At 41.1% G+C, this 23,128-nt stretch overlaps 1 protein-coding gene across 1 annotated transcript in view; it reads right to left on the bottom strand.

The window, feature by feature from the left end:
- The window catches only part of LOC308102372 (uncharacterized protein), a 1,220,233-nt gene that overhangs the window by 14,546 nt on the left and 1,182,559 nt on the right, over positions 1–23,128 (bottom strand). Inside the window, exons 37-41 of the mRNA XM_080452057.1 lie at positions 20,815–20,913; positions 19,822–19,935; positions 17,985–18,095; positions 9,258–9,316; positions 7,149–9,018 (exon numbers count right to left, since the gene is read on the bottom strand). Of these exons, the coding sequence (XP_080308183.1) occupies positions 7,149–9,018; positions 9,258–9,316; positions 17,985–18,095; positions 19,822–19,935; positions 20,815–20,913 (2,253 nt within the window). The remainder of the gene's footprint in view (positions 1–7,148; positions 9,019–9,257; positions 9,317–17,984; positions 18,096–19,821; positions 19,936–20,814; positions 20,914–23,128) is intronic.

Raw genomic sequence — 23,128 nt, 5'->3', positions numbered from 1 at the left:
GAAATGGAGATATTAAGCTTTTAATCAAGGAGATAACATTGAAAACGCCGACCGGAAGGATTTTTTACATGGAGCCAGATCCAGCCTCTTCTTCTCAGAAACTCCTTGGGTGATGTCAAAGTTTCGTTTTAGCGCCCCACGTGGCCCACATGTATAAAAATAGAATTGGGTCAAAAACGGTCCGGACCGTTTTCGGCACTTCTCGTTTGGACCCTCAAAAACGGTCCGGACCGTTTTTGGCATTCAATGTGTTAAAGTGAGGCTAAACTACTTTAGCTGGTTAGTTAGTGGGTTAGGTGTCTGTTTAGTCTGGTTGGGTGTACCTAGGTCTTTTAGACTCTGTTTTACCCGGCTTTAATAGGACTAGCCTTTATTTATACTAGGCATGTAACAGTATACTGTATTATGGTATTACCGTGGTATAAACAGCCACGGTATTGATACCGTGAGATTTATGACCTGAGGCCCAGACCACTGGTCTAGCGGTCTGAGCACCTAGGCTCCAATGTAGCCTGACAGCGTGTTGCGGGTGCGAGTCCCGATCTCGACGGCCTTTGCTTTGTCACTCCCCATCTCTCTCTCCCGTTTCCTTCCTACTGTAATATCAATAAAGGCATAAAAAGCCCCAAAAGTTTCAAGCTCATGGTATTACTTTAATTTTAATATGCACATATTATGCGTAGCTAAGTTCAGCTCCACTCACACCAGCCTGTGACCAAATAAAACATTATCTGACTAATATTACTCCTTTGACTTAAGCAGCAGTCAATTAAATCATTCATAATCACCCATTATGTCCCCCGTGAAAACATATGTATCGCCCCCACCTCTTTGAGCGACTTAGGTTAATATTGTTGAAGTTAAAATTGTTGCCAGAGATAATAAATCATTCATCTTCATGATTCCACGTGCCATATTAACCATGCACAACTTGTTAAAGACAAGGTAAGAGTAACTAACATAACTCCTTTGTTGTGTGGTGGTGTCTCGTTCAAAAAAGAGAGTACAAGCTGTCATCATGTCACCACGAACATTATTCTCTGTAGTATGGCAGTGTTGTCCAAAAGGACAGATCTCTTCATTGTCACATCACAATGCATTTCAGTGACGTCCACCCACATCAGTTTACACACCCCTCTGATACATTGACTAAAAATTGTTTAAACCCATAATCATTTTGAATAAGATATGTATGAATGAATAACAATAAGCTTTAAAATCCTGACTTAATATTTTACTCAATTCATAGTGTGTCAGTTGAGTTTCATTTTGGCAAAAACGCCTTGAAAATATTAATGATCAAAATAAATAAAAAACGTTTATACTGTATTTACTGTGACCTACCGTATACAACAGTATTGTCCTACATACCGTACCGCAATGTAAAATTCCATACCGCCTAATTTGCAAATACACACAATACCACCAGTCACTATTTGAGACCTGATTATTATTATATTTTATGTTAACCATTATTTCTACTTAAAGTGTACAGTGGTAGCCAGTTGAGATCATCACATTGGGTACCCACTAGATCAGTGCCTCTCAGTTACCCATCAAAGCCACACCCCTCTGGGGGGGTGGTTTTGCCTTGGAGGGAGGAGTTTAGCATTATTTTTTTTCCCACCGTGCAATACAGTAAGTGGACAGTAGATGGCAGGGCCGAGCAACTATTGGTTGTTGTTTACCTACAGTACTAGTCTACTTGTTCTACTGTAGAAGCCTACTATAGCAGTAATTATACTTTAAATAGTGTAATTTAAAATAGATGTAAATATCCCTTTAACTATATTCTACAGTTTAACCCAGTGATTGTCAACCTTTTTCATTTCAATTTCATTACAGTATGTATTTCATATCTATTGCTTTAATTAGGCATTTTGTATCACAATATATATATTTTCTTTTAATAAGGGTAATAATAATAATAATAATAATAATAATAATAATAATAATAATATCTATCTATAGGCATCTCACTTCAGCTGAAACAGTGAAGTGTTACTTGAGTAAAAGTACAAAAGTATTGGCATTAAAATATACTTAAAGTACCAAAAGTAAAAGTACTAAAATGTTTGAAAATAGTCAATCTACAAGCTTGTAGATTGGCTATTTTCAAATGGTATAAAATAGGGCTAAAGTGGTTAATGTTTATGTTTTATAATATAATCATTTATATCTGCAAAGTAACTAAAGTTTTCAAACAATTGTAGTGGAATAAAAGTACAATATTTGAACTCTGATCTCACTCTTGGAAGTCAGTCTCACTAACCACTGCACTAGTGGTGTGTGTGTGTGTGTGTGTGTGTGTGTGTGTGTGTGTGTGTGTGTGTGTGTGTGTGTGTGTGTGTGTGTGTGTGTGTGTGTGTGTGTGTGTGTGTAAGGATAATTCCTTTTAACAGGTCGTTCATGAAATTCCTTGCGGTCTTGTTTCCAATGAGAACCTGTGAGCAATTGGGGTTAAAGGGGTAGTTCACCCCCAAAATAACTTTTTTTCTATTGATTACTGACCATCTGGAGCCTTGAATTCATAGATATTTTTTTGTTTTTGTCACATTCCTAAGCCAATAATTTGATTATAATAAATGTGTCCCCATTGATTCCGGTAGGAGACACAAATGCATTTGTGTCTCCTACCGGAATCAATGGGGCTACATTTATTATAATCAAATAATAAAGGAAGGAATGCGACAAAAACAAATAAATATCCATGAATTCAAGGCTCCATGGGGTGAGTAATCAATAGAAAAAAAGTTATTTGGGGGGTGAACTACCCCTTTAAGAGTCTTGCTCAGGGACAAATTTCATATCATCGGCACATATGCTGGGATAGCCTGGAATTGAACCTGGGGCAACCAGGGCCTCTGGTTCCGCCGTGTGTGTGTGTGTGTGTGTGTGTGTGTGTGTGTGTGTGTGTGTGTGTGTGTGTGTGTGTGTGTGTGTGTGTGTGTGTGTGTGTGTGTTCGTTCGTTCTTTGGCTATTAAAAAATAGCAACTCAAACTACAAGCTCATAGCGTGCCACACTATGACTTTTTGAAAAAGAATCTGAAAATGTATGCAAATCTTTTAATCTATATACACATTATAAAATCAAATCTTTGCTTTTGGGGGTCCCTGGAACAAGATATATTGAGTCTTTGACTGTGAGGTGGGTGTCGTTAGCCCGCCAGACAGCCAATACACTATGCATTCAGCAGAGGGACCCTCGCCTATAGTGATGCAAATGTCTTCATTACAGTATGTAGTCTCATATCTTTTGGTTTATTTAGGCAATTTGTCAACGTTTTGTCAACATTTATTCCTTTACATGTGTTCACATGCATTACATGCAAACACATATATATCTTTTATTTTAATGATAATAATGGCTCAAAATATATATATGGCTGAAGTGGTTAGTGTGTTCTGTAATTTTAATCAAAATCTAAGTAACTAGTAACCAAAGTTTTCAAATAATTGAGGGAGAGAGAGAGGGAGAGGGAGGGAGAGCGAGAGAGTGTGGAGAGAGAGAGAGAGGGTGGAGAGAGAGAGAGGGCGCAAGACAGAGAGAAACACTATTTGAGGTAGCGGGGGGAGGGGGAGGTTTAACTATCACATCTTTTTCCTGTCAACAGTCAGTCAGTCTGCAGTGGTCGACTTACAATAAGCCAGTGGTGTAAATAGTACTGAAATGTTTTACTTAAGTAAAAGTATAAATTCTGCAAAGTAGAAATACTCTTTTACAAGTAAAAGTTAGGAAATCAAAATTTACTTGAGTTAAAGTACAAAAGTATTGGTATCAAAATGTACTTAAAGTAACAAAAGTAGAAAGTACTGCAGACAGTGATATGCATTGTGGTGCTTTTCCCCACCCCCAAGCAGGAGGAGGTTTTATTTATTTTTTGATAAAGGTCAAATAAAATGAGGATTTTTATTTAAAGAGTAGCCTACATATAAATGTAATTTTATAGAGCTGGATTACTAAACATTTGCCTGAACGTGTTCCATGTCGCACTTTGTTACACTTTATTCTTGCTATGTAAAGCATTTTGAGCTGCATTTCGTGTGTGTGTGTGTGTGTGTGTGTGTGTGTGCGTCAACTGCTCATTGATCTCTCTCCCCTCCCCCTCTCTATCTCTCACTCTCTCTGCCTCTGTCTGTCTCTGTCTGTCTCTCTCTCTCTCTCTCTCTCTCTGATGCGCATTGACTGAAAGCAGTGATTCGACCGTGGAACTCTTGGAGTTAAATTAACACTGATAAATAAGAGTGACATTTTAACAGTTAACAGTATAAACTCTCAATGAAGAAAATAGATGATGGCAATATTATACAGTTTAGACTGATGATAGGTTCTTGGTTTACCTATGATCCTAGATTATTATTTCCATATGCATTTGAAATTACCTCGTGTTTACCTTGCCTACTGTACTGTAAATCTCTCTGGATTAAGAGCATCTGATAAATGCCTACATTGAAGAGAGATTACGCTACAGGCTAGGGGCTATTGTATAAAACATTTACATAACCTGTTTGGCTTTGACACCCCACACAGTCCAACTGGGGTTCTACTACTCCTTGGAAAGTCAGAGATAAAAAAAATGGCAGCTCCCAAAGCTGCTTTCTGAGAGCAGTAACTATACTAGTCAACTAAAAGTAACATTTCAATAAAATGCATTATAAACTACTTTCCGGCACAATTATATTGTTTTGGAATGTGAAACAGAGTTAAATGAACACATGAAATTATAATGTACAAACTAACTAAGGACCCCAATTTAAACAAGCCATATGGCTTGCTTGGGTTTTTTTATCCTATTTAGTTGACCTTGTATTTGAACTGTACTTTCATGTGCTTTTAGTCTGCAAACTTCTAAATAAAGTAAAGGTTTCAGACAATGGCATGCAAAATAACTTTAGCACCTTGGCCGTGGGCTTCTGTTTGTCTCAACCAAACTTAGGCCGTCACAATGGACTCAGGAGCCCCCACCTCAGTGTGATCCCACACACACACACACACACACACACACACACACACACACACACACACACACACACACACACACACACACACACACACACACACACACACACACACACACACACACACACACACACACACACACACACACACACACACACACACACACACACACACTCGTTGTAACAGAGTGTTTTTATATTGTGGTATTGCTACTTTTAAGCTACTTAAGTAAAATTAGTACTTCTTCCACCATGTTCCATGAAACACAGTTATGTTTAAAGAAACAATTGCTTTTGAATTCATCCTAAGGACTCTGCATTATTTTCCATGTTTACAAAAAATAAAAATAATACTGTACTTTTACTCCACTACAATTATTTGAAAACTTTGGTTATAGTTAGTTTGTAGATTTTGATTATTATCACAAAACATACATTAACCACTTACTTTACCACCTATACACATTTCGGCCATTTGAAAATAGCCGATCTACAAGCTCACAATGCGTCGCGATGTGACACATAGTGAGCTTGTAGATCTGCTATTTTCAAAAGATTTGTATACATTTTAAAAGTTGTGAAATGGGACATTCTACATAATGAGTAGTAGAGTACTTTCTACTTTTGGTACTTTAAGTAGGAATTTTCGGGATATACAAGCTCACAACACGCCACTTCGTACCATGATGCAAGCAAAAGCTAAAAAAGCAAGATTATAATCTTTGTCCTATGCTGGAATCGAACCCCGACCAGTAAATGGAGAGTCCGCAACCTGGACCGTCAGGCCATTGATACCTCACTTTTGGAATGTGAAATATCTGATAATTAACCCTACCCGACATAGCTGTAATATATATGCAGATGTACAGCTCACAACACGCCACTTCGTGCCACGATGCAAGCTTGTACATCTGCTATTTTTTGTTGTGTTGGAAAGTAACTAAGTACAATTTTGAGGTTATACTAGTTACGTTATAGATCTAGATTACTTGTAGAGCTTGTAGATCTGCTATTTTCAAAAGATTTGTATACATTTTATACATTTGAAAAGTTGTGAAATGGGAAATTCTACATAATGAGTACTTTCTACTTTTGGTACTTTAAAGGAGGAGTTCACCCAACAAATGACTTATTTTCTATCAATTAGGCACCCCATGAAGCCTTGATTTCATGGATTTATTTTTGTTTTTGTAGCATTCCTAAGACAATAATTTGATGACCGTGTGTATTTCCGGTAGGAGACACAAATAATCTACTTTGTGTCTCCTACCGGATACATTAGCCGGTAGGAGACGGGAATCAGCTTAGGAATGCGACAAAAACAAAAAAGAATCCACGGATTCAAGGCTTCATAGGGTGTGCAATTGATAGAAAATAAGTAATTTTTTGGGTGAACTCCTCCTTTAAGTACATTTTGATACCAATACTTTTGTACTTTACTCAAGTACATTTTTATTTCCTCACTTTTACTTGTAACGGAGTATTTCTACTTTGCAAAAGCTAAAAAAGGCTACATTAAAATCATTGTCTTATGTTGGAATTGAACCTCTGCTATTAGATTGCAAGTCCACGGCCTGGACCATCAGGCCATTGAGAACTCACTCTTTAAAGGTGAAAGATCCACTATACAATCTTGTACATCTGCTATTTTTTATTGTGTAGGAAAGTAACTAAGTACATTTACGCAAGTACTGTGCTTAAGTACAATAGTTATTTTGAGGTACTTTTACTTTACTGGAGTATTTAATACTTTTACTTCTACTCCACTACATCTCAGAGGAAAATATTGTACTTTTACTCCACTACAATTAAATGAAAACTTTTGGTTACTACTAGTTACTTTGTAGATTTTGATTACAATTACAAAACACACAAACCACTTCAGCCCTAAATATATTTCAGCCGATTGAAAATAGCAGATCTACAAGCTCACAGTGAGTTTGTAGATTGTAGATAAATGTGGAAGGAGATACAGTCACTGTGATGGTGCTCAGTGTGAACGCGCCACCCTGTGGCTGAATGGCCACACTACATGTTGAAATTAGATACAATAGATCTGGGGGGCGTGTCTGAGAATCTGGGGGTGTGGCCGAAAAAGGTACCTGGGGGTGAAAAAGGTACTGGTTTGAAAATGGTGAAGAAACCAACTGGCTACCACTGTATGTTTTCTATTCAAATGACTACTAACCGAGCCTTTCTGCTGTTCCTCACAGCTGGGACCAGTCTTAAACGCCCATCTGGTGATGTGTTGTATTTGTGCAGGTCCAACTCATCCAGAACCTCCTCTGACGTCAGCAGCATGAAGGCCAGGGCTGAACACTGGGACTCAGAAAGTTCTGTCTTTGATCTGTCCCCTGACTTCAGGTACTGTTGGATCTCCTGATGTACTGAGTGGTCGTTCATCTCCATCAGACAGTGGAAGATGTTGATACATCTGTCAGGAGAGAGAGACCCATCCTCACGTTTCATCTCTTTCAGGTTGTTGATGGCTCTCTGGATGCTCTCTGGACTGTTCTCTGTCTGACCCAGCAGGCCTCCTAACAGACTCCGGTTGGACTCCAGTGAGAGGCCATGAAGGAAGCGGACAAAGAGGTCCAGGTGGCCATTCTTACTCTTCAGGGCTTTTTCCATGGCTCTCTGCAAGAAGACATCCAGGGTCATTTCTTCTTCTTCTGCTTCTTTTTCTTTTTCTTCTCCGTCTTCTTCGTCATCGTCTTCGTCATCGTCTTCGTCATCGTCTTCTTCGTCTTTTTCTCCTCCTCCCAGGAATGTCTTCAGTACCTTCGTGTTCTTCTGTGTGAAACAGTGGAACAGGTAGACTGCAGCCAGAAACTCCTGGATGCTCAGATGAACAAAGCTGTAGACTTTTCTCTGAGATTGCACAGTCTCTTCTTTGAAGATCTCTGTGCACAATCCTGAGTACAGCGAGGCGTCTTTCACATCAAGACCACACTCTTCCAGGTCTTCTTGGTAAAACATGATGTTACCTTTCTCCAGATGTTCAAACGCCAGCCTGCCCAGCTTCAGAAGAACCTCCCTGTCAGCCTCCATGAGCTGCTTTTGATTCACATCATGACTGTCATGATACTTCTTCTTCCACCTCTTTGTCTGGACGAACATGAAGTGGCCGTACATCTGAGTCAGGGTCTTGGGCAGTTGTCCTGTCTCGTCTGTCTTCACCATGTCCTCCAGAACGGTAGCAGTGATCGAACAGAAGACTGGGATGTGACACATGATGTGGAGGCTCTTTGATGTCTTCATGTGTGAGATGATTCTGCTGGCCAGCTTCTCATCACTGAATCTTTTCCTGAAGAACTCCTCCTTCTGGGAGTCTGTGAACCCTCGTACTTCTGTCACCATGTCAACACATGCAGGAGGGATCTGATTGGCTGCTGCGGGTCTGGTAGTTATCCAGAGGAGAGCTGAGGGGAGCAGATTCCCTTTGATGAAGTTTGTCAACAACACGTCCACTGATGATGTCACTGTGACATCAGAAACAATGTCATTGTTGTCGAAGTGCAACGGAAACCTGCTTTCATCCAAACCATCAAAGATGAAGCCAACTTTCCAGATAGCGAGCTGCTCTGCTGTGATCTTCTTTAATGTTGGGTGGAAAACATGGATCAGGTTGAGAAGACTGTGCTTCTCATCTCTGACCAAGTTCAGCTCCCGGAATGAAAAGGGAATCAGGAGAATGACGTCTTGATTTTCCAAACCCTTTGCCCAGTCCAGAGTGAACTTACGCACAGAGAATGTTTTTCCAATGCCAGCGATGCCCTTGGTCAGAACTCTTCTGCTGGGTTTGTCTCTGCCAAGGAGGAGGGGCTTAAAGATGTCACAGCAGTTGATTGGTTTGTCATGGAGAGTCTTCTTCTTGGAACCTGTCTCAAGCTGCCAGACCTCATGTTGGTTATTAACCCCTTCACTCTCTCCCACTGTGACGTAGAGCTCTGTGTAGATGCTGCTGAGGGAGGGCACTTCAGTGACGTATGTCACACGATCAAGTCTGTTCAAACTGATCTTATAATCCTTTAAATCCTTCTGCAGACTGACATCTGCTATGAGAAGATAGGTAATACATTTTACATATTCAGGTTAATTTATAACTTTACATCTGATTTTATAGCATATCTTTATAACTAATTATTTAATAAATGAAAATCTAGAATTCATGAAGAAAAAACATAAATTAACTTTTGATCATGTTTTTGTCCAGAGTTAGATTTGCAGCATCAGTATTTGAACATGGATACTGATAAAACAATAAAGACATTTAGTACATTGCGTCTAGTCTTACTTTGTCCACTTGTGGTTTGACTGGATGTCTTCAGTTCAGGTGTGTTTGTGAATCTCTCTCTGTGGAGATGAAGACAATATAATATAGATACGTTAATATTATTGTTAAAATATGAAATCATATAATTATATAACTATTAGAAGTTAATATTAATATATTAACCACTTAAGCCCTATAATTAATTCTACGATGAATAGTGCCAATCTACAAGGTCACACCACACCACAATGGCATGTGTTGTGAGCTTGTAGATCTGCTCTTTTCATTACATTTTGAGATTTGGGAAAAAACATAAATAAAAATAAACTTACAGCAAAAGCGCACATATTTTTCTAGTGGCTTCATTTGTGTAATTTGTCACACAGGCAAATGAGGCGCAGTTTATGGAGCTAGTTCAGGCCAGGCAACTCAAGGGATTGGGGCAACCGATCAGGTGACTAGGTCACATGCACTTTTCCTCCTGATCGGGTGGTTATAGGTACTGCTCTGTTACCTGCTCACTCTGGCTTCCCTGTCTTGCTAAGCTGACGTGTGTCACTGCTGCTGCTGCTGCTGCTATTGCTGAGATCTGCTACCGCTGCTCGCTGCTTACCTGCTGCTGCCCATGAAAGTCATATACTCATCATCTCCTGGTCGTTCGTACTCCTCGCCATGTCCTCCTCCTCCACGGACACGGGGAGCGAACGGGGTGCGGAGGAAATTCCGGACACCGGGATCGCGACCCTTCCCCCTGGGGGCATCCCGGGTCCCCCGGCCAAAGAGATCGACTCTGCGTCCGATCAGCGGCGCCTAGTTCCCGGCTGGTAGTCCAAAAAACAGCTGGGTACATATGTATGCTGCTGACCATGAATAGTCTCATATTGTTCATGTAGGTGGTCATACGGCGTCGTTGTTCCTTGGTTGATGGTTGTAATCATAGCTACTCAGCTGCGTGCTACTAATCGTGGTATTACTTTCTTTACTTAAGTAAAAAACTAAATTAAATTATGGCTAAATTTCTTGCTAAACGCTCAGCTCAAAAGCAGTAGCGTTCGTCATTGATCGATATCAGTATGGTCAACTAGAGTGTAGAAATAGAGTAACGACACGCTTGATTCCACCGCAAAGCGGGCTCCTTGGGCTTAGTTCCAAACATTGAGTTAGACGGAGCACTTCCGCATTCCGGTTATAGTTCCAAACAATGGGACTGCCTCATTGAGTTAGACGGAGCACTTCCGCATTCCATTCTTACAATGGGAGTCGACGCTAGTGTCAGAACTCTCTTTATGGCACTGGTTTAACGGTAGTTCACCAACAGTGTTGCTTAAATTGCTATGTTTCTTATCGTAAGTAACGATGGGCTCGGGGTTCTGTTATGGTCCCCAGTTTAGCGTGTATTTGTTCAATGGAGTTCACTTTATCTCAGATTTGGGTTTCTAGACCTGGCTGCTTGCTTCTCTCTCAAGAGATGGCAACACCAATCTGTCGATCACAGAGGAATGGATGGCGTTCGCGGTGCAGGGAGAGAGGGAGAGAGATAGAAAAGGCATGGCGTCACTTTTGTGAGTTGCTTTGCTTGTTCTGGCTCTAATGTTCAGATTAATATCTTATGTACTGGTTAAAACACGGATGTGCTCAGTTGGCTGCATCTTGCTTAATTTATAGTTTAATATATTTATGGATAGTTCAGTGGCTTCTTTAGACGGTACTCTTATTCTGAAGAGCTTGTCCACCAGATGTTGTATTTGAGGCTTATAGTTGATGACCGAACACATCTCTACCCAGGCGGATGAGAGATGAGAAACTAACTTGTGAGATAGTGTTCAAGAGTAGGTTCGCACTGCAGCTTAAATGTTAATGTTCAGCTGCTAGAACTCATTGATAATGATTTACCATGAATCTATAGGATGTTCTGTTTCGGCGCTGGGCTGGAATGAATGAACTATTATGTTATGGGATAAAAGGGTAAGCTTTGTTCCGTGTTCAGCTGTCTACTCTATGATTGGTTGATTTTCTGGTGTAAACTGGGAATTGTAGTCTCTATATTTATCATTTTATGTAGTCTGCGTGGTAAAATACATTTCAATCAGGCTGAATGGCATAAGATGGTAAGTAATTATAGTAAGCCACAGCAATTAAAGTATTATATTTATAAAAGTATTAATGTTATGAACTTACTTGCGATTTGCAAATGTGAGTAAAGCAGCAATAATGCATGCAAGTATCAGTGTAGGATTAATAAATGTGCAAGTCTAGTTGGTGTTAAATATTATAGGTTACGGGTCCGTTCGGATTCAATCATCATTTAGCAGTATTTTAATCAGAAGGCTGCGAGTATGTTGTAAGGATGCGCATAGCTCATTCTATGCTTAAAGCAGTCTGTAGTTGTGCAGACTGGCATTATATCGTATTATTTATTTATGGACAGATAATAGGGGTAGGGATGATTTATCTCCATGTGCCGATGGTGGCTATAGTTATTTACCTCTTGTATAGCTATAACTGGTATCTAATTGCAGAGTAGGAAAAATGGCATGGTAGAGTTGTTGTAGCACAGGCTAACACAGTACGTTTGCTTCTTGTGGAAGCTTTAGATTGTCGTAGCACAGGCTAGCAGCATGTTGCTTCTTGTACGGAAGCTTTAGATTGTTGTAGCACAGGCTAGTCAGCATGTTTGCTTCTTATGTGGAAGCTTTAGATTTGTTATAGCACAGGCTAGCACAGCATGTTTGCCTACGTGGAGGCCGAATTGTTAGCAAAAGCTATCTCAGCATGCCTTGCTACGTGGATAGCTCTGGATTGTTTGTAGCACAGGCTAGCATAGCATGGTTTGCTTCCTACGTGGAAGCTTGAATTGTCTTAGCACAAGCTATCTCAGCATGCCTTGCTACGTGGATAGCTCTGGATCGTTTGTAGCACAGGCTAGCATAGCATGGTTTGCTTCCCACGTGGAAGCTTGGATTGTTCGTAGCACAAGCTAATTCAGCATGTTTGCTTCTCATGTGGAAGCTTGGATTGTTGGTAGCACAAGCTAAACACAGCATGTTTTGCTTCCCATGCGTAAAGCTATCAAATTGGTCGTAGCACAAGCTAACTCTGCATGCTTATGTAGATAGCTCTGGATTGTCGTAGCACAAGCTAAACACGGCATGCTTGCTTCCATATGGGAGGGTCATGGTATATAGAAAAGTTGGTTGCCAAGTGATGTTGTCATGTTAGGAGCATCAAGAGTTCAGAAGTAAAGTTTGCAACAGGATAGATAGTGGGGCTTCAGTAGAGTCAAGATATCAGTCATTTGTCCATGTTGGCTGGTGTGCACCAATTAAATAAAATTAAAAATATAATAATATTTTGCCGCGACATATCTCGCTGGACGGATAAAAGAGGGACTCCGATGCTGGCTGCTCCTGTTATCAATAGTTACACTATGTTGATGGGCTCTTTGCTTGTCTCATGCTTATCAAAAGCTGGGTGACTGGAAGTATTTGTCCCCGTATAAAAGGCGCTGCTGTATCCGCCGAGTGGGATGCTCACGGCATATTTAGCACCACATCACGGTGTGTTCATCACTGGTGTCGAGTGTTGCAGCGCAACCAGCAGTTTGCGGTGTGCGACTGACTGTGTCAGGATTTGAGGCCACTCTCGCACATTGACGTGCAGCATGCGTCCCCACACATCCACAAGTGAAGCACGCACGCTTCACCGGGGATGTGTGAGTGGCTTCAGGAAGTAAATTCCTGTCCCAGCGGTTTATAACGGCGTCATCTCATCCAGGGTGGCTTACCATGGTAATTGCAAGGATAATTCTGCTTCTGGTTCTAGATTCCAGGTTGAGCTACCTACGCTCTTGGCGGCACTGTGAGCTCTCAAGGCAGCGTGAGAGAGCTGCTTGAGATGTGGGCTTCTCAATGTTCTCAACACTATGCTGCATCATCTACTGTGCGGGCTAGCACAAGGCTCTCAAGGCAGCGTGAGAGAGCGCTTGAGATGTGGGCTTCTCAATGTCTTCTCGGCACCTATGCTGCATCATCTACTGAGCTGCCTAGCTTGCTGTTAAAACTCTGCTAAATCAATTCTGCCAACCGTCTGGCTCTGTTGGGCCGATCCAGACTTGCAACAGATGGCATTTCGTGCTAAATATATTAGGCTATGGATGGAGAGGGATATCGGCGTTAGTTAATATTATTCACATGTCTAATAATCTGCGTCAAGCTCTGCAAGCTATAATTTAAGCTTGTATACCGTATTTTTCTGCATCAACTGCTATGTTGCTAATATGCGCCACATGGCGTTTAACCAATTTAGACCGAGGCCGATTCTAAAATCTCCTTCTAAATCTGACTAAGTTCTGGAAACTTCAAATAGTTAAAAAAAAAATATATATATATATATATAAAATGCATGTTGCTATACGGTAAATGGCAACATGAACCCAAAATGGGTTAAATTGGTCATAGGATGGCCGGGCTAATCCAGAATTGCAATAACATTGTGTTTGTCTCTCCATCTGTAGGCCTAAACTTGAACTGGTTCACTGCAAAGCTGCGAGATCTGCTCAAGCTGTGGGCTTTCTCCATCCTCCGTATTGGTGTAGCAACACCTGCAGCGCTGCTTGTCCTTCCGCTTCTCTTAAATCTATAGGGCAATGGTCCTCAGGAGCTTACGTAGATATTGGTTAATAAGGATGACATTCTGCAGGCTAAAAGCTCATGAGTATGAGCGCTCTCGCTGGTCTATCGCTAATTCAATAAATGCTGCTCGCTTTAATTACAACTCGGGTGGATTGCTGGGGATTTAGTTATTGGTGACTTCATGGCGTTAAAATGTTGGGCTATTTAATATGTTGGGTTTTAAAAATGTTGGGCTATTTATGACTATACAGTCAGGCTAATATATTATATATATATATAGTACTGATTCAGATGTTAAGTAAAGATAGCACGTCTTTACACACATAGTCAGTACACTTTATTTATTATGGATGATAAACAATAGTTATCATTCATCATAGGATGACTCATTTATATATATATGTGTATATATATATAGCAGATTTCTTTGAAAAAGAAATAAATATAGAATGTCCTCTTCGAATCCGATTTGGTGCGGCACAGCTGTGGACTCCATATTAGGATATCGTCTAGGACTCCTGAATTCAGGGATCAGCAGGTACCTGGATTCATCAGGCTTGTTGAACACATGGATGCATGCAGCATTTGTTTAAGTAAACCTAAAAAATTTAATGTTGAGGAACACTACCATGTTAGTAAGAATCAAGTTATGGAGCTCCACCATTCTCACAGATGGTTGGTCCGGCGTCAGGCTCTGTGCTCCCAAGCAGTTTTGGGGGTTCTTGCTGTTTTGGGGGTTTAATTCATTCCCTGTAAATGCTAATTGGCATGTAACATTCATTAAAATGTTATCCTTACAGGGAATGAATGGATTCAGAGGCCTGACGCCAAACTATGCTTCCTCTTGTTTCTATACCATGCTCAAGCTTGCAAATATATATTGCTAATAAATATATATTCTAATCCAATCTAAGAGTTGTCTGACTGAAATGAGGCGCAGTTTATGGAGCTAGTTCAGGCCAGGCAACTCAAGGGATTGGGGCAACCGATCAGGTGACTAGGTCACATGCACTTTTCCTCCTGATCGGGTGGTTATAGGTACTGCTCTGTTACCTGCTCACTCTGGCTTCCCTGTCTTGCTAAGCTGACGTGTGTCACTGCTGCTGCTGCTGCTGCTATTGCTGAGATCTGCTACCGCTGCTCGCTGCTTACCTGCTGCTGCCCATGAAAGTCATCCCACCCGCCTCCCCGGCATCCACCTGTAGGCTCTGTTTCTAGATCCCCATGGGGGTTTAATTCATTCCCTGTAAATGCTAATTGGCATGTAACATTCATTAAAATGTTATCCTTACAGGGAATGAATGGATTCAGAGGCCTGACGCCAAACTATGCTTCCTCTTGTTTCTATACCATGCTCAAGCTTGCAAATATATATTGCTAATAAATATATATTCTAATCCAATCTAAGAGTTGTCTGACTGAAATGTGTTTATTCACGTGTTCACCTATTAGCGCTAATGATGTGAACGCTGTCAATCCTTATACAAATAGCCTACTATCATGCCAGCTATCACCAGTCCAGACCAATGAGTTTGGTGAGCTGTTGACTTGACAAGAGAGGTCCTGTTTAACATGAACTACAGGCACTGCATCCTGGCTGTACAGCATGTCCATACGTCTCTGGTGAGTTGCAGACAGTTTCAGTACATATTATTATTATTATTATTATTATTATTATTATTATTATTATTATTATTATTATTATAACGGTTCACCTCATTTGCACTGCTTGGATTCAAACTGCATGTATTCAAAAACCTCAGTCTTAATTTAACTCTGAGAGTGTAGACCCTTATGGGTCCATTTGGTTCCATTTGTACACTCTCAGAGTTACAGACCTGTAAGGGTCCATTTGGTTCCATGTGTACACTCAGAATTACAGACCTGTAAGGGTCCATTTGGTTCCATTTGTTACACTCTCAGAGTTACAGACCTGTAAGGGTCCATTTGGTTCCATTTGTTACACTCTCAGAGTTACAGACCTGTAAGGGTCCATTTGGTTCCATTTGTACACTCTCAGAATTACAGACCTGTAAGGGTCCATTTGGTTCCATGTGTACACTCTCAGAATTACAGACCTGTAAGGGTCCATTTGGTTCCATTTGTACACTCTCAAGAGTTAAATTAACACTGAACTTTTAACAATGTATATTAGGGTCACAGTGCCAGAGATATAAATCATATAAACCATCAATCATTTATCTGGGGGTCTCCTGGAACCCCCTCAAGAACCCCTCAGTCTGTGAAGCATTGGTTTATCTAATGGACCATCTGTTTCTCCAGGCTTTAGTCATGATACTCTTTAAGCTGGCAGCGTTAAATTAGAGATTGTGATCTATGTATATATCGATCAATATGGAGAAACAAATATTATGATTTCTCCTTGTGGAATGTAAGGTTGAAGGTATACATCTCTACTATACTAAAATGAAATAGCAGATCTACAAGCCCACAAGGGACCCCCTGGAACCTCCTCAAGGACCCCTGTGGGTCCTCTGACTCTCACCAGTGCTGTGAATAATGTCTATGATGCAGTGGATAATATAATCAAAATTATACAACAGGTAGTTCCGACCAAGCAATCTGATTGGTTGAAATAGCTTTCTAGCCGTGCTTCAAACCAGCATCATAGCACGGGCCTAATCACATTAATAAATCACTCCGCACTGCAGTCCGCACCTGATTAGACCATATATGGCACAGCTGTGCTGTGACGTCACGCTGTCCCACGGTAGGAAAACAAACAGCACAGCGAAAATAGCCGATCTACAAGTTCACAACGCGTCGCCAGGTATCGCACAGCGAAAATAGCCGATCTACAAGTTCACAACGCGTCGCCATCGCGCCGCGTTGTCAGCTTGTAGATCAGTTATTTTGGCCACGTGACACGGTCGTACGACGGAGCATATAGCCTACTGGAATTCATTCCACTGCGCAAGCATTGATAGCTCAGCTGTGTTGATGAGACGGTGCCACAGGCTCGCGCTGCTACAGGGACTATTTAATGTCTCAGTGAAAAACACTTCTCTTTACAGGGAAACGGATAATAGCGAAACATTTTTATTATGAATTGCTCCACAATATGAATACATTTGGATGTGTTTTGTTGGTAACTGTTGTATAATCGCAATATTACACTCGAGGGTGTGCTTTACCTTACATTATTGGCACTTCTGTGATGCTCGCGGAACTCGGCTTCGCCTCGTTCCTGACCGCATCACAGGCGTGCCAATAATGACGGTAAAGCACACCCTCTCGTGTAATATTGCTTAAGTCAGTGAGGGCAATACCATTTACAACCGCATCATAAGCTCCAGGGGAGGAGGTGGAGGGCCTGGGTCAGGTCTAATGTGAAACATATTATTGCTATTAATGTTATTATAATAATTATTATTATTGGTATACTTTATGAACTTATATAATGATAATAACCAGTGATAACCCATTCATCATTTACTGATGAATTGAGTACAATGGACCACGATGGGGGGGGAAATCATTTTAGCATAACTATTGACTGTACTAAATGTACTGTTAACAATCTACCCCATCATTAAATCCATTGGACATTTTGCATTTTCATTTTGATGACATTTTGTGGATTCATTCTTTGTGTTTTCACAGAGATCATTAGTTCTTACTTTGTGTCTGAAGGTCTGGGTTCATTAGTGAAGTATATATATATATATATATATATATACACAGGGTTGCACATAACTGGTGCGCATGCGTCGTCAAAATGCATGCTGCAATGCATGCTGCAATGCATGCTGCGCGGTAACGAAGGGAGGCGTACCAACATCTGGGACCGCTGGGACAGGAATTTACTTCCTGAAGCCACTCTCACACATTAACGGTGAAGCACGTGTCCGCCCCATACACACCCATGGGGCGGGGCGGAGGGGGAGGAGACGCATGCTGCACGTGATTGTGTGAGTGTGGCCTCGAATCCTGACACAGTCAGTCGCACACAGGTGCTCCCCTGAGAACTAGACCAAAAATGTTATGTGCACCCGTGTATATATACTGTAAATGCATTATGTACTTAGACCTCCAAACTTAGCATGAGATCACTTTATTCTGTTTTTGTTGTGTACATTGTAGAGGGTTCACATACTCTGTGTCTGGAGGTTCAGGTTCATTACCACTGAAGTTCAGAGGTTCTAGTCTAGACCAGTCACTCTTCATAGACACACAGCTGGGTGTTGGAGACTCTGGTCTGTGGCTCCTTGACATTGCAGCAACAATAAAAATGACAAAACAAAATAACAACAGTACAAATAGTACTCAAAATACAGTACAACAGGTGCATCGATAGATAACCCAACACCATGAACAGACAGTCATTGATTTTTTTTTTTGTTCCAGTGAATTCCCCCATGTAAGCAAAGCTATATATAAGGTGGGCTTGGTAAGTATAAAGAGGAATATAAACTGTTTAATCCTCCCTGTATAAGGCCATGGGCTGATAAACAGGTGAGTGACAGTCTATGCAGCGGGTGTGTAGGACCAGAACCTCCACATGGTTCTGTCTTTGCCCCGTATGCAGCTAAGAGCTAACACACGGGTGTGCGTGTTGATTTGCAGTGTTTAACCATGGTTATATACGTAACATTCGTACTGTACACCCTGTTTACAGCTGGGAGCTGTTAAGCGGTGCTGGACACCGTACTGAGGGGCTACAAACTTCAATTCTGGTGTTGACCAACGCCCTAACAGGGCGTTCGGGGTGACTACTGTGTCTGGCCATGTCAGAAGAAAGGTCCTCCGGTTGGAGGTAACCTTGCTTCTCGCAAAATGGGCTGTACGGAAACTAGAGCCGTCAGAACGGCTCAGTGGGTTTTACTCCACATATTTCCTTGTCCCGAAGAAGGACGGCGGCTACCGTCCTATCCTGGACCTGCATGTCCTCAACCGTTGCTTAAAACACTTGAGGTTCAATATGCTGTCCCCAGCTCACATGTTACAGGCCATCTCCAAGGGCCTATAGTTCACCACGCTGTATCTGAAGGATGCATATTTTCATCCATCCTCTCCACAGGAAGTGCCTTCGGTTTGCGTTCGAGGGAGTGGCCTATGACTACCAGGTACTCCCCTTCGGGCTTTCTCTGGCGCCACATACCTTCATCAAGTGTAAGAACGCGGTTCTGGTGCATCTGTCTTCACAGGGGCTTCAGGTTCTGAACAAGGCTACACAGACACCGTCGCCTCCTGGTGACGCAGGAGTGTTTGTTAACTAGCTCTCCATCTTTTTTTGCCATATCTGGAAGGACGGCTTATGTCAATTACCAGGGGGGGTTGAGGTCCCGCCGTCTTCACGAGATGACGCGGGAACTCTTGCTATGGGCTCACACCCAACTTTCATCTCTTCGAGCTGCGCCTTTTCCAGGGATCTGGAACTGGGCAGCGGACATACTCTCAAGGGATGGGCCACGAGAGGGAGACTGGCGTCTACATCCTCAAGTGGTGCAGCAGCTCTGGGACAGGTTCGGGAGAGCGCCTCTCAGGATGACTCTCACTGCCCCAGTTGGTTCTCCATGACGAACCCCCCAGGGCCCTTGGGCCTGGATGCCCTGGCCCATGTTTGGCCGATGACAATGCTTTATGCTTTTCACAAGCAATCAGACAGAATTATCAGCTTTTTGTCTGCTATGGTGAGAAAGTTCTGGGTCAAATACTTTCTAAACAGTGACTCTGGCATTGGCTTGTTGATACTACCACTAATGTGTATCGGTTGGCCGGGCAACCTTTTCCGTCCTCTGTGGTGGCGCACTCCACCAGAGGTATGGCTGCCTCTTGGGCACAGCTCCGTTGAGTTCCCCTGTCTGATATCTGTGCCTCGGCCAACTGGACGTCTCCTAGCACCTTTGCTAGGTTCCATCGTGTTAATGTGGTCGCCCAAAAACATATTTATTGTGTTATAGAGTGTATATTGTATAGGAGGATTCACATACTTTGTGTGTGGAGGTCCAGGTTCATTACTGAAGTCAGGAGCTCTATGTTTAGACCAGTAACTTTTCATAGACACACAGCTGGGTGTTGGAGACTCTGGTCTGTGGTGAACACTTCTGGAATCATTATGCATGTTTTATCATGTGAATGAAAACTACAAGTTTGTTCAAGATTCTTTAGTGTTAAATCCCATTAAGAGAGTAAAACCTCTTCAACAGGATAAACAAAAAAATGGCAATAAAATGAATATCAATAGAAACTTTGAAAAAAGATTGAATGCTAAAATGCAGTGTAATATCAGTTGCATAGATAGACAGATATTCCATAGATCCATAGCAAAAATAGCAGATCTACAAGCTCACAACGTGTTGTGACATTGTTAGCTTGTAGATCTGTTATTTTCGGCGCACAACACCATAGTGCGAGGAAGTATAAATCATGCTGTAGTCCTAACAGCTCAGCCAATGAAAAACAACGTGTAAATTAACTCTTTCATGGCCTGACATGATACATTAACGGACGGACAAATGGACAGACAGACAAGTAGTAAGCAAGTATAGTGCAGTTTCACCACTGAAAAGTATGTTGTGATTTGTACCACTTCATTTACAAATGTATACTATGTACACATAGTAACTTAAAATCTATAGATAGACGTTGAACAGAGGAGACACACCGTTATTGGACTATATGTCTTGGTTTTACTAATTATCTCCGTCAGGCCAGAACTATATCCAGGGATTATGTTTTCAGTCATGTGAGTCTGTCTGTGAACAGATCATCTCGGACCGATCAGTGTGAAACTTTGCATAAACACTCCCAGTCGGCCAAGGAAGATACTCTACCCTAAATGATTCAAATCAGCCTTCTGGTAGTGCTAGAGCCAGAGTGTGTTGGTCTATAGAACTCTTTAACTGTGTGTCGTGCAATCCAAAAGATTCAATGTGTCATATTATAGTGATTTAGTATATTGTATAATAGGAGGATTCACATACTTTGTGTGTGGAGGTCCAGGTTCATTACTGAAGTCAGGAGCTCTATGTTTAGACCAGTCACTCTTCATAGACACACAGCTGGGTGTTGGAGACTCTGGTCTGGAATCATAATAAATGTTTATACAATTGTCATGTGAATGAAAAGGTCTTTCGTGTTATATCCCATTATACAAGCATAAGGGTCCGTGTACTTTCTGGCAGTTGGATTTTCTTTTGGAAACCACAAACAGAAATCCGCCTGTTGCGTTCATTTTTCATTTAGGGTCGTGTCGGTTCTTTCGCTCCGGTTCGCTCCCGTGTTTCATTTTTCATTCTTCATTTTAACACAAGTTACGTTCGTTTCGCTCCCGTCTTTCATTTTTCATTAAAAAATAAAAGATAAAACGTAAGAAAACAGGGTTTTGCTTTTTCATTCTTTCATTTCTCGATCTTAATCAAAGATACTATAAAGACAAAACCAGAAGCGGAAGTAGATTTAGGATTTAAAAATAAAAGTGTGTATGTATATATATATATATATATATATATATATATATATATATATATATTATTATACCGTAGGCTACGTGATTATAACATTACTATGGCTACATCAATGTTAGACAGATGGATAGATAGATAGATAGATAGATAGATAGATAGATAGATAGATAGATAGATAGATAGATAGATAGATAGATAGATAGATAGATAGATAGATAGATAGATGATATAAATATATTATACTGTAGTGTAGGCTACACGGTTATAACATAAACATAATTATGATAGGCTATATTATTATATTAGGCTATTATTAATAGCCTAATATATATATTAACATTATGCAAGCTAATTATATTTACCATGGTTACGTCAATAAGAAGACAGACAGATCAGAATAAGAAGACAGACAGATCTATATATATCTGTCTGTCTGTCTGTCTGTCTGTCTGTCTGTCTGTCTGTCTCTCGGACGGACGGACGGACGGACGGGCAGATATACGTGATTCTCTTCTTTTCATTTAGACATGCGTTTTTCATCCAAAATGTGTGTTATATTTATATTATTTAGTTGCAGCATGATCAATTAATAGCAATATTACGGAATGGGAAAACAGAAAAAAATCTACCTATATAATTTGAACTTGGAAAGTTGGGTTGAGACTTGAGAGCTATAGGCGTCGCTACTCATTGAACCATCGAAATTACATCTCTGCTGACGTTTTAATCGGATACAGCATACTGTAGGTGGGCACTAGGGACATCTGGGCACCAGGAAGAGGGGGTAGGCTACTATGTGCACTGCCTGTGAGATTGAATTCTCTATTAACAATGATTATTAACACCAGTTTTCCCAGTGCCCAGTCTTCCTGGTGCCCAGATTTCCCTAGCGCCTCTTCTCCACCCCTATGTGCCCACTCTTCCAAGTGCCCACATGTCCCTAATGCCCACTCGTCCAAGGTGCCCAGTTATCCCTAGTGCCCAGAATCTTTTGGTGCCCACCTATCCTGGCTGTTACCGTTACTAGCCTACATAAATTCACACTGCAGTTATTTCCACACAGTAGCCTACAATTTAAATGGCCTATATAGCGGAACAGATTAATATCTTCAAATAACTGGTAGCTGCTTTCACTAATGCCCTGTCAGTCATCAGTGTAAGGGTTTGACAATATTTTGCCCTTAGAAAGCACTGCCGTCTGCAACGATGAAGCAGCCTTATCAAGCTCAGCAGGTCATGTTATAGACCTACTACAGCATGTTAGATTTCCTCAATACACAATAATAAACATCTGCAGATGTTCTATCAGACAGTGGTTGCAGCGTCCTTTTCTATGCTGTGGTGCACTGGGGAGGAAATATAGGCAAAGGGACACACTCAGACTGGACAGACAGAGGGCATACGTGCGCTCCCGGTGCTATATCTATCTATCTATCTATCTATCTATCTAATGCAGTAACCTAAAACATTTTTTTTTAAATGAAGCCACTCATTGTCATCAAGTGTTTCAGAATCGGTATAAACAAAACGTGAATATTATCAATACAAAAGATACAATGCAACTTTGGACTGGTACATCAGAGCTTATCAATATTCGGTGTCTGTCTGTCTGGATGGACGGACGGACGGACGGACTTACGGACAGATTGATAAGTAGACTTGATTATAGCCAATATATTATTATTATTATTTTATTTTCATTTACACATGCGCCTTTTCATCCAAAATGTGTGTTATATTATTTACTTGTAGCATGGTTAATTAATAGTTTGCGTAGCCCCCAAATCGGGCTCCCCAAGTTTTGCTCGCTGTGTGAACTGTTCAAAGACTA

Source organism: Gymnoscopelus braueri, assembly GCF_963280865.1.
Source record: "Gymnoscopelus braueri genome assembly, chromosome: 15".
In the NCBI taxonomy this organism is placed as follows: Eukaryota; Metazoa; Chordata; class Actinopteri; order Myctophiformes; family Myctophidae; genus Gymnoscopelus; species Gymnoscopelus braueri.
The sequence above is the reverse complement of the archived record's forward strand: the minus strand, read 5'-3'. Positions and strand labels throughout refer to the sequence as shown.